General features: G+C 38.1%; 1 protein-coding gene and 1 pseudogene across 4 annotated transcripts in view; one reads left to right on the forward strand and one right to left on the reverse strand.

Annotated features, from left to right (window-relative positions):
• Positions 1–12,654, forward strand: part of WWP2 (WW domain containing E3 ubiquitin protein ligase 2) — a 144,831-nt gene that overhangs the window by 19,778 nt on the left and 112,399 nt on the right. For all 4 annotated transcript variants that reach the window (XM_059876647.1, XM_005218541.3, NM_001083414.2 and 1 more), the window contains 2 exons: positions 6,269–6,416; positions 6,768–6,889. In XM_059876647.1, coding sequence (XP_059732630.1) covers positions 6,269–6,416; positions 6,768–6,889 — 270 coding nt within the window. The remainder of the gene's footprint in view (positions 1–6,268; positions 6,417–6,767; positions 6,890–12,654) is intronic.
• Positions 2,182–2,243, reverse strand: LOC112442478 (uncharacterized; annotated as a pseudogene).

The raw sequence follows: 12,654 nt of genomic DNA on the forward strand, positions 1-12,654 counted from the left end.
AGAACTAACTTGATAATACAGGTGCATCTCATCATACATGCACTTAACCTATAGAAACTTGGTAATACTGACCAGGAAAGTGGTGGGGGAAAGAGAGAAGGATAAAAACAGCCACTTAAACAGTGTGGGTGGTTCTTCCTCCCGTGTGTTTCATGGGTGGAGCCTCAGGTGTAATTCGGGAACTGTGGCCTGCTATCCCCTCTATCTGCCTTAGTTCTCTGTGCCTCTCCATAGTGCAGTCCCAGAGATTTTTAAAAAATTTTATTGGAGTGTAGTTGATTTACAATGTTGTGTTGGTTTCAGTTGTACAGCAAAGTTAATCAGTTATGCATAAACATATATCCACTCTCTTTTTTTTCTTTGAGATTAATTTCTTTATTTTAATTGGAGACTAATTACTTTACAATATTGTGGTGGTTTTTGTCATACATCGACCTGAATCAGCCATGAGTGTTCATGTGTCCCCCATCCTGAACCCCCCTCCCATCTCCCTCCCCACCCCATCCCTCTGGGTTGTCCCAGAGCACTGGCTTTGAGTGTCCTGCTTCATGCATTGAACTTGCACTGATCACCTGTTTTACATAGGGTAATATACGTGTTTCAGTGCTGTTCTCTCAAATCATCCCACTCTTGCCTTCTCCCAGAGTTCAAAAGTCTGCTCTTTACATCTGTGTCTCTTTTGCTGTGTTGCATATAGGGTCGTTGTTACTGTCTTTCTAAATTCCATATATATGTGTTAATATGCTGTTTGGTGTTTCTCTTTCTGACTTACTTCACTTTGTATGATAGGCTCCAGTTTCATTCACCTCATTGGAACTGACTCAAATGCATTCTTTTTTTATAGCTGAGTAATATTCCATTGTGTATATGTACCACAGCTTCCTTATCCATTCGTCTGCCGATGGACATCTAGGTTGCTTCCATGTCCTAGTTATTGTAAACAGTGCTGCAGTGAACACTGGGGGTACATGTGTCTCTTTCAGTTCTGGTTTCCTCGGTGTGTATGCCCAGCAGTGGGATTGCTGGGTCATTTGGCAGTTCTATTTCAAATTTTTTAAGGAATCTCTACACTGTACTCCACAGTGGCTGTACTAGTTTGCATTCCCACTAGCAGTGTAAGAGGATTCCCTTTTCTCCACACCCTCTCCAGTATTCATTGTTTGTGGACTTTTTGATGGCACCCATTCTGACCGGCATGAAATGGTGCCTCATTGTGATTTTGATTTGCATTTCTCTGATAATGAGTGATGTTGAGCATCTTTTCATGTGTTTCTTAGCCATCTGTATGTCTCCTTTGGAGAAATGTCTGTTTAGTTCTTCAGCCCACTTTTTGATTGGGTCATTTATTTTTCTGATATTGAGTTGCATGAGCTGCTTGTATATTTTGGAGATTAATTCTTTGTCAGTTGTTTCATTTGCTCTTATTTTCTTCCATTCTGAAGGCTGCCTTTTCACCTTGCTTATAGTTTCCTTTGTTGTGCAAAAGCTTTTAAGTTTAATTAGGTCCCATTTGTTTATTTTTGTTTTTATTTCCATTACTCTGGAAGGTGGGTCATAGAGGATCTTGCTGTCATTTATGTCAGAGAGTGTTCTGCCTATGTTTTCCTCTAAGAGTTTTATAGTTTCTGGTCTTACATTTAGATCTTTAATCTATTTTGAGTTTATTTTTGTGTTATGGTGTTAGAAGCTAGAAAGTGTTCTAGTTTCATTCTTTTACAGGTGGTTGACCAGTTTTCCCAGCATCTCTTGTTAAGGGAATTGTCTTTTTTTTGCCATTGTGTTTTTTTGCCTCCTTTGTCAAGGATATGGTGTCCATAGGTACATGGATTTATCTCTGGGCTTTTTATTTTGTTCCATTGATCAATATGTCTGTGTTTGTGTAGTACCATACTGTCTTGATGACTGTAGCTTTGTATAGTATAGTCTGAAGTCAGGCAGGTTGATTGCTCCAGTTCCATTCTTCTTTCTCAAGATTGCTTTGGCTATTTGAGGTTTTTTGTATTTCCATACAAATTGTGAAATTATTTATTCTAGTTCTGTGAAAAATACCATTGGTAGCTTGATAGGGATTGTATTCAGTCTGTAGATTGCTTTGGATAATATACTCATTTTCACTATACTGATTCTTCCAATCCACGAACATGGTATATTTCTCCATCTATTTGTGTCATCTTTGATTTAAAAAATATGGAATGCTTCACAAATTTGCATGTCAACCTTGTGCAGGGGCCATGCTAATCTTAGTATATGGGCTGCTAAAGCAAGCACTATCCACTCTTTTTAAAGATTCTTTTCCTGTATAGGTCATTACAGAGTGTACTGAATAGTATTCCCTGTGCTGTAAGTAGGTCCTTATTAGTTATCTCTTTTATATATAGTAGTATGTATATGTGTCAATCCCAGTCTCCCAGTTTACCCTTCTCCTAGTCCTAGAGTTTTAAGATCTAATTTTTAAAGACACCAAGGCCCTCAAATGTAAGCCAACTATTTTATCTGATATTTAGCTGAAGGAACACCAAAAACAACACAGTGAAGCAAAAATCTGGCTATTTGGAATCTATTGAAAGATAATATGCCAACCTCTCTTCCGTTGCCTTCCTAAGAGCTCTTCAGGGATGTCATTTTGGAAATATGTGATTTTTACCTTATTTGTTGACTTTAAAATTTAAATGCTATGTGAAGATTTGACTCCATGTGTAAGAAAACTGGCATTTTATGTTTCCTCAGATAGTGAATAAATAAACTCTAGATGAATGTGAGACCTTTATTTTGACTTATCTTTTAAGAATAAGAAACATTCAAAATACCATTTTAAGCATTCAAAATTAATTAGAAATTGTTGAAAGGAAATGTATCTTTACAGTGAAGTGACCTGGCAAACTGGGCCCACATTAACCACAGGATCAAAATTAGCATCCCCCATAAGGGGATTGCCTGGTGTATACAGTAAGTCTACATCCTAACCTTGGTGGTTAGTATTCTTGACAAAAATGTTCAATGTGCATCTAACCACGAGGGAACAATCAGAAAAATGCAGGATTCAGTGTGTTTTTATGAGACATCTGGTGGAAGTCTTTAAAAATCATTGTCATGGAAGAAGAAGGGAGTGCATTCTAGGTGTTAAAAGATTAAGGAGATAGCAACTGAAAATAATTTATGCATCTTGATTGGATCCTGGGTTGGGGGAAAAACAGCTTTAAAAATATATTTAGAATAATTGGGGAGATTTGAATATGGAATGAATATCAACTGAAAGAGGGAGTGACTACATTTTTTTCTAGGTATGATAACAGTTGGGTAGAGATGGGGTGGGAGAATGTCCTTATTTTTAGCAGTTGCTTTCTGAAAGTAATTTGGGCTGATCTGTCATGAGGTCTACAACTTACTTACAAATAGTTTACCAAAAATTAAATTGTGTAGATAAATATGCATATACATACACATACAGACATAGATGTCTTACATCTGTATTTTGTGCTATCCAATAGGTTAGAAAGTGTAGCCACAAAAAACTATTTACATTAAAATTAAATAAAATTTAAAGCTCAAATCCTCAGTCTCACTAGCATAGTTCAAGCCATGTGTATATTGCAGCAGTGTATTGAACAGTGATGGAGTGGATATTTTTATTATTGTAGAGGTTCTCCGGGTAACACTGGTGATAGTCACAGAGAGGGGGGAAAAGTGAATGTAGCAAAATGATAACAATTAGTGAAGAATATGCTATTATTTTTCTTCAATTTTCTGTAAATTGGAAACTTCATGGTAAAAAACACTAATTACATTATGTGATCTTAGCTTGCATCCAGGACTAGGAAAAAAATCTTTCCTTTTCTCTTTTGCTATAATGGACATCGATAAGATAATTGGCAAAATTTGAATAAGGTCTGTACCTTAACATAATAGTATCAAAGAATGTTGAATTTCCTAATGTTGATAATTGTACTATGGTTCTGTTAGAAAATGTCACAGTTAGTAGAAAAGACAGCCTGAAATATTTAGGACTAAAGGGGCATAGTGTCTACAACTCACTCTTAGTTTTAGTTAAAAATGAATATGTGTATAAGAGAAAATCAAGGGAGAAAAAGAGAATGATAAAGCAGATACAGTAAAAAGTTTGGTGATTCTGGGTGAAGGGTTTATAAGAATTCTTTGTATTTGTCTCACAACTTTTCTAAACATCTGAAATTATATATATATGTATATACACACATTTTATATACATATATATATATATATATATTTTTTTTTTTTTTTTAAGTAAATACTAAAAAACAAGGACCAGAACTTCTCTGGTGGTACGGTAGCTAGACTCCGTGTTCCCAGTGCTGGGAGCCTGGGTTCCATCTCTGATCAGGGAACTAGATCCTACATGCCACAACTAAGATCTGGTGCAGCCAAATAAATATTTTAAACAAACAAAAAAACAAGGGCCAAAAGGAAACATGACGGCAGAGTTCACAGAACTGGGCTGGGAGCTGGGAGACTTGGTTCAAGGCTGAGCACTGCTCTGACTAGCTCTCTGATTTTGGATACATTGTCTTACCTCTCTGGATCTTAGTTGGCCCAACTGTTAAATAAAAGGCTAGAACTTTTTGGTTTCAAAGAAACTGTCTTGCTCAAACTGGTAGGACTCTGCAAGTAGTCCCTGTTTTCTTTTTAGATTTAAGGGTCTGCATGCAGAGCTACCCTCCTACCACTAGGTGGCCTCAGTTAACCTCGATCTTTGTGTGTGGTAGTCTCGTTTTCCCACTCTGGGCCACATTTCCAAGTACTACAACCTTTTTTCCTAGGACCATCCACTGTTGCTTCTGAAACTTCACCACAGCTTTCTTGCTGTTGTTCCTTGATTTCTCTCTCCTGTTTTTTGGGGCCTGGAGAAGAAAAGGATTGCTAGAAGAGAATCAGAGGTGGCTTTGCCCTGTCCCCGGTTGTGGACCTTTACAGGATTGTCACCCCTCAGAAGGTCTGGGAGGGAGAAGTATGCTAACTTTTGGTGGGAGCTCTGGCTCAGGCAGTCTTCTCATCACTGGTGAGGATTGTCAGTTATGTCTTCTGATTTGGGGCATAGGATAGAAGCCATGTAGATGGGTTTTGTCCTAGTGACCTGGAGTTTCCACTGTGGCTGATACATAGTATAAAAGGAGCTTGTCTAGCATCCAGCCCTGGGCATATGCTTGCTTAGATGGTCCTGAGTCCCTGGCTAGCTGGTAGGTACCATGTGAGCATCAGAAATGCTGCCACACAAAGGAAATGAACAAAAGAGGAAATGCAGATGGTTAACAAGTACATGGGAAAAATATTCACTCCGGCTAGTGACTGAAGGAACAAATGAGAACAAATAAGCAAAGTCCGGTCATGACGTAGGGCATAGTGTGGAGTCAGAGGCAGCCAGAGGCACATCCTGGCTCAAAGCTCCTGGATATGTAGCCTGGGGCAGTGACCTAGCTTCCCCAAGCCTGTTTCCTCCTGGGTGAAATGCAGTGATGAGGTTATTTCCTGCCTCACTATAAGGATTCGGTGAGATAATGTGTGCACAGCATAGTATCTGTGACAAGTGGTCATTAACTCTTAGCTGTTATCTTTATGCTATTTCTTTTTTTTTTTTGCCTCACCTACATGATTTGCCAAGAGTGGAAAAAAAAACCATAGTACTCAGTGCTATGCAGTGTTTGGTGAAATGGGTATGTTCCTATAGTGCTGATGGGTATCTACATGGGTTTAGAAAGGAATTGAGCGGTTTTAAGAACTTTAGAAAATGTTCGTATCCTTTGGAAGAATACTCAGACATGCATGCAGATACTTTATACATTTGTGGTCATTTTTCCTGAGCCAAAAGTTGGAGGCAATTTATTCAACAATGGAAAAATAGTTCACTAAATTATGGCATATCCTTATAAACGGGCTTAGGTTGTAACTTTTGAAATGAATTTTGAGGGGAGAGGAGTTTTTAAGGAATTAGGGACGTAAGAGATGAAAGTCTAGAAAAAGTCTGTATTCACCAGATATCAGAAAAAGTCTAGTATGACTTAATGATAATCATCCCAGTGTTTTCAGGTTAGGAGTGATTTTTTTTTTTATCTTCTTTTCTTGTGCTATATATATATTTTTTATATCCTCACATTTTAAAAAAGTCCTTTTAGAATGAGGGAAAAGCAAAATTTCTCTTTTTAAAGGAAACAACAAAAAAGAGGTAGAACATGTGCCACAGGGGGGCAGCTGGGAGCCCTCTGACTCATCCTTGACTTTTTCTGTCTTTCCCGGCCAGTGGTGTCAGCAAAGCCCAAGGTGCATAGTCGTCAACCTCGAATTAACTCGTTTGTGGAAGTGGCTGTGGATGGACTCCCCAGCGAGACCAAGAAGACTGGAAAGCGAATTGGGAGCTCTGAGCTTCTCTGGAACGAGATCATCATTTTGTAAGAGAAAACCCCTTCTCTCCGAAGGCAGCTCCCCTGGGGGAGGTCGAGAAGGGGGTTGTGGGAGATCCAGGTTTCGTGTATCAGCCTCTAGTCCTCTGCCTTGGGTACCTGAGGCACCTTCTCTTCAGGTGTTTTTACATTGTCGAGCTCACAGAGCATTCATTGTTTGCTAGATGGTACAGGGTCAGCTCGGGTGGGTGGGGTGGGGAAGGGTATCTGTGACTGTCTTCGTCTTTGGGGTCTCCCCTTGGTCTCCAAGATGACAGCAGTATAATTTCTCTGCCTTCTTCTAAGTTGCAGGAATGACTGGTCTGCTTGGATGTGATGAATCAAGTATTTGTTTTCCAGGAATGTCACAGCCCAGAGTCATTTAGACCTGAAGGTCTGGAGCTGCCACACCTTGAGAAATGAACTGCTAGGCACCGCCTCCATCAACCTCTCCAGTGTCCTGAAGAACAATGGGGGCAAAAGTATGTATGATGCAGGGGTGGCTGACGTGATTCATCTGTGGGTGTGGGGAAGGGATATGAAGGCAGGGATCTCTCTCATGTGGCGGATAAACCTGGGTGATGCCGTTTCCTCCTGGACCAGGGGCTGCAGTGACTCTGCTCCCTGTGCATAGGATCCCTGGAGTTCTAGGGAAGCTGAGGGCTACCCTCTGCTTCTACTGTGGGACTCAGCCCCCTTGGTCCAGGGCCCTTCATGCTGGGACGTTTCCCTCTTGATCTTTCCTCAGGGATATGTGTGCTCTCCTTCTGCCCCTGCCCCTCTTTTCCTAATGTGTGATGTGTAGAATCAGACTGTTGAATGCTTCCAGCCTAAATCATTTTTTCCCAGTCTGATCCCTCAAACAGAACAAAGGAGCTCCATGCGTGTGTGTGTGTGCACGTGTGCGTGCGTGTCTGCATGGGATGGTGTTACAAACGGTGCTCTGTGCAGGCACTTGATAAACATTTCCTGGATATTGGAATGTGATGGAAACTCCATCATGATTATTCAAAGTGTCTCTGCTACACAGAGATCTAAATCCTAACGTCTGTTTATTGCTGTTTGTGGTCAGTGGAGTAGCTCGTGGTTGTGGCATCTGGACCCTCCCTCATAAAGCCTCTATTCAGAGCAGCACCAGATGTGGTGAGGGAATGCCACAGAAAGAAAGCCTCCTTCTTCTCTTGATGTCTGCTGTCTAGCAAATATTTTCTGAACGTGGATGTAGCTTGAGAGAGAGGTGGGACTGGGGAGCACTGAGATTCAAGGGTCTCGCCTTTCTGAGCCTGTCCTTTCTGATGGGCCTCGTGAGTGCTGTGCGAGGCTCCCCCAGTCTCTTCCTTTCTGCTGGGCACGCAGTGATGTGCATCCGCTGTGGATCTGGGAATCGTCTGAAATCAGGGCCTGCCTCTGTTCTAATTCTACAGGGAACTACCCCCTGCTCTGTCTTCCGAGTTGGTCTTTATTTTCTCACATGCTAGTCTACCTTTTATAATTTGATTTTAAGGGTAATTATGTTTACTATGTCATTTGGAAATATACTTCTGGGCATTCTCCTGTTAGGATCATCAACCGACATGCATGTGCTTTTCTCTCCTTTTTCTTGTGTCTGGTTGGCGTACTTTTGCTTTCAATGGCAAAGGTAATTGTAGAAAAACTGGGACTTGCACAAAAGCACAAAGAAAATAAAATAAAAGCACAAAGAAAATAAAATAAATTCCCCTGGAAGCACAGTACCTAGTGATAATTATTATTAACTTTTTGATATATACCATTGAGGTTTTTTTTTTTTTTCCTGTATACAGTGTCTTAATATTTAAGATGTTAGTGAAACAAAATTGAGATCATACATGATCATATTATTTTGCAACATGCCTTTTTTTCTTCAAAATTAATATAGAGACTTCCTTGATGGTTCAGTGCTTAAGACTCTCTGCTTCCACTGTAGGAAAGTCTTAAGTAGGAGGCATGGGTTCAGTCCCTGGCCAGGAAGCTAAGATCCTCATGCTGAGCGGCATGGCCATAAAAAAAAAAAGAAAAATTAGAATGTGTTAATATATTTTTATATTAATTGTGATAAAAAACACATAACATAAAACTCATCTTCTTAACCATTTAGAAATGTACAGTTGAGTGTCATTAATTTCATTCACATGATTCTGTAGCTATCACCTCCATCCATCTCCAGAGCTTTTTCATCTTGCTAGACTCGAACTCTGTACCCATTAAACAGCAACTTCCTCACTCCCTTCAACCTCCACCATTCTACTCTCTGTCTCTTTGAATCTAGATATTGCCTGTAAGTGGAATCATGCGCTTTTGTGTCTTTCTTCTTTCACTCAGCATAATGTCCTTAAGGCCCATTCACGTGGCATGTATCAGAATCACCTTTTTTCTATTTTTTAAAAATTTATTTTATTTTATCTTGGTCAAGCTGTGTGGCTTGCAGGATCTTAGCTCCCCAACCCGGGATTGAACCCGTGCCCTCAGCAGGGAAAGTGCAGAGTCCTAACCACTGGACCACCAGGTATTTCCCTGGAATCACCTTTTTAATGTTGAATAATAGTCCATTGTATGGATACACCACATTTTGTTGGTCCATCCATCCATTAAAGGACACATGAACTGCTCCTTTTTTTCCTGTAGTGAACAGTGCTGTTGTGAACATGGGTGTGCAAATATCTCTTCAAGTCCATGCTTTCAATTCTTTCGGAAATATATTCAGAATAGAATAGCAGGATCATGTGGTAATTCTCTTAATTTTTTGAGGAACTACCATACTGTTTTCTGTCACTGCAGTACCATAAGATATATCAACATAACTTTAATTGTTCTTCAAAAGTTAATTTTTGATGTCTGTCTGGTAGTCGTCTGTCAGATGACTGTGTGAAAATTTAAGGTTGAACACGTGAGTAATTTTCAGTGGTCACAGATGATTTTCACAGTCACAGATAATGCTGTGATGGTACTCTTACAAGTTTACAGATTTTTGTACCAGTTGTTGAAAATTTGGGTTAAATTACTGAACACTGACTTGCTGGATTTAAATACTTTTCAAGGCTTTGGACACATATTGCAAGACTACTCTCCAGAGAAGTTCTCCCCATTTATCCTGCCATCAGTTTTTGACGATGTGGCTGGTTTCTATTGTACTTTGGCATTTATTGGATTTGTTTGTAAGAAGAAAAAATATGTGTGTGTGTGTGTGTGTATATGTGTGTATTTGGTAATTAACATTATGCCAGATTTGCTTCATCTATTTTTGGCTGCAGTATTTTATTATTTGTTTATTTTATTATTATTACTTTAAAAATAGTTTCATTTATTATTTATTTTATTTTTGGCTATGCTCGGTCTTTGTTGCTGTGCAGGGGACTCTAGTTGAGATGAGCAGTGGCTACTCTCTAGTTGCAGCGTGCGGGCTTATCATGACAGTGGCTTTGGTAGCTGTAGAACACGGGTTTAGTTGCTCCTTAGCACGTGGGATCTTCCTGGACCAGGGATTGAACTGATGTCCCCTCCATTACAAGGTGGAATCTTAAACACTGGACCACCAAATTAGCCTTGGCTTCAGTATTTTAAAGTAAATTACAGATGTTTCAAGCTTTTATCCTAGATTCTTCAGCATGCATCTCATTAAAAAAGGACTCTTTTTTTTTTTTAACATAATTACTTTTTTTTTTTTTTTTTACAAAAGTACCATTGTCACATCTGGCAATATTTACATGAATTCCTCATTTTCAACTAATACCCAGTTCATATTTGATTTCACCATTTATCTCAAGGTATTGTTTTACAGTTGGTTTCCCTGAACCTGGGTTTGGGCAAGGTCCCCTCACTCCTTTTGGCTGTTATGTTTTCGAAGTCCCTCTACCTCCACTCCACTTTTTTTAAGGCTGTGATTTACTCCAGGAGACAGAATATTTTTTAAAAGTGTGTTTGTTGCCTTATTAATGTCCTTTGCTCATTTTTATACTGAAATTTACTTATACTGCATTTATTTTATTTATACTGCATTTTAAATTTATTTATACTGCATTTTTCTCTCTTGATTTTGAAAGAGCTCTTTATATATTAAGGTTGTTATTCTTTGTCTTATAATTTTTGTTTTCCCAGTTTTTCATTTGCATTTTATTTTTGCAATCATTTAAAAAAATTTTTTCCATACAGATGTTTTAAACATTTTGTAGTCGAATCTTTCACCTTTTAGGTTTTCAGCCTTTTCTTTTATGATTTGAAAGGCTTTCCCTCATTCTGAGAACAGGTAAATGATCATTTTCCTCTAGTTTACTGTGATTTTGTTTTTTTTTAACTTAATTCTCCATCCAAATGAATTTATTTTTGTGTTCACTGTGAGTAGGGATATCATTTATTTTTTATTCTATTTTTTTAAAACTGGAATGTAATTGCTTTACAATGTTGTGTTAGTTTCTGCTGTACAACAACATGAATCAGCCACTTGTGTACATATACCCCCTCCCTCTTGATAAGGATCTGATTTAATTTTTCCAAATATTTAACTGATTACTTTAGCACTGCTTATTGAATCTATATCCCCAGTGACTTGACTTGCTACCTTAAGCATATATTAAAAACATATGTATATCTGGGCCTGTATGGGGAGTTTATATTTCATTTGTTGTTTAGTTTCTAAAATATCTATTTATGTATTTGCTCTGATCGTAGTGGCAGTGCATGGAATCTTTTAGTTGTGGCTTGTGGGATCTAGTTCCCTGACCAGAGATCAAACCCGAGTCCCCAGCATTGGGAGCTTGGAGTCCTAGCCACTGGACCACCGGGGAAGTCCTTGTTTGTTTCTTCAATTGGCCTTTTAAAATCACTTTGTCTTAGCTATTATAACTGACAGTTCAAGTTTCTCTTCTTTTCAAAATCTTCCTGTTTTTTTCTTTGCTTGGGTGATACCGTCACATGAACTTTATTTTATTGGGTTCTCCCCTCTTTCTATTCTCCTACCCCAAATCCCTTGAGATTTTGTTGGAATCCTGACGTATGTAAAGTTTCCTTTATGGAGAATTTCATACTGATTCTTCCTACACGGGAACATGGAATGTCTTTAAATTCACTCAGGTCATTTTGAAGTTATCTTCAGATAGATTCTTTTAATTTTTGGAGAAGCTTTGATATTATTTTTAGTGGGATAATTTCCTATTATGTCTTTTGACTTAATGTTTATTACTGGTATATGACTGTTAGTGTTTGTATTTTTTATAGTCAGTCAGTTGCTGACTTCTTAGTATAGATTTTCAACAGTTTCTTTTGGTAGACATTTTTTTTTTTTTAATGTGGGCCATTTTTAAAGTCTTTATTGAATTTGTTACGATATTGCTTCTGTTTTTCTGTGTTTTGGTTTTTTTGGCCATGAAGCTCCCTGACCAGGGATCAACCCACACCCACTGCATTGGAAGGCAAAGTCTTAACCACTGGGCCACGAAGGAAGTCCTTTGGTAGATGTTTATATGGTTTCTAAGATCAATAATTTAGCTCCTCTTAGGAGTTAATTATACTTTTTTCTTGTCAGTTGCTTTGCATACAACTTCCTGTTTTAGTGGCGATGGAATAGGTATCCTTTCCTGTTTAATAACCAAGCTTATATTATAGTGACTTCTTCAGGTATGAGGTTGAGGATTAGTTGGTAACCTGTCTTCTTGGTTTATTAATTATTGTTGTCTTTTAAAAAATATCTAGATGGGGTTTGAATTTTTAGCAAATAGTTTTTAAGCGGCCATTTGGATAATTACATGATTTTTCTCCTTTTGATGTATTATATTAATTTCCATGTAGTAACAACCTTAGAATTTCTGGAATATACCTAATTGCTTCTGGTAGATTATTCCTTGAAAATTTTGTTAGAATTGCTTATTCATATTTTATTTGGGAGTTTTCCATCTATATTCATGAGTGACATTTGTTTGTAGTTTTGTACTATTTTTGTCAGCTTTGGAATTGAGGCTAGGCTAATTTTATAAAGTAAATTGAAGTGCTTTCCAATTTTGGGAATAGACTCTATAACATGAGAATTATCTGTTCCATGAGTGCAGGAAAGAGCTTACCCATAAAACCAACTAGGTCTGGCAGCTTTCTCTGAAATAATTCTTTGATGACTTTTTCAGTCTTTTCCCCCCATAATGATTGGTTTGTTCAGCTTTTCTGATTTATCTTGTGTCAGTTTTGTTAATTCATATTTTCTGAGAAAACCATTTCATGAGATATTCAAAGTATTAATATAAAG

Source organism: Bos taurus, chromosome 18 (assembly GCF_002263795.3).
Source record: "Bos taurus isolate L1 Dominette 01449 registration number 42190680 breed Hereford chromosome 18, ARS-UCD2.0, whole genome shotgun sequence".
NCBI classification, from domain to species: domain Eukaryota; kingdom Metazoa; phylum Chordata; class Mammalia; order Artiodactyla; family Bovidae; genus Bos; species Bos taurus.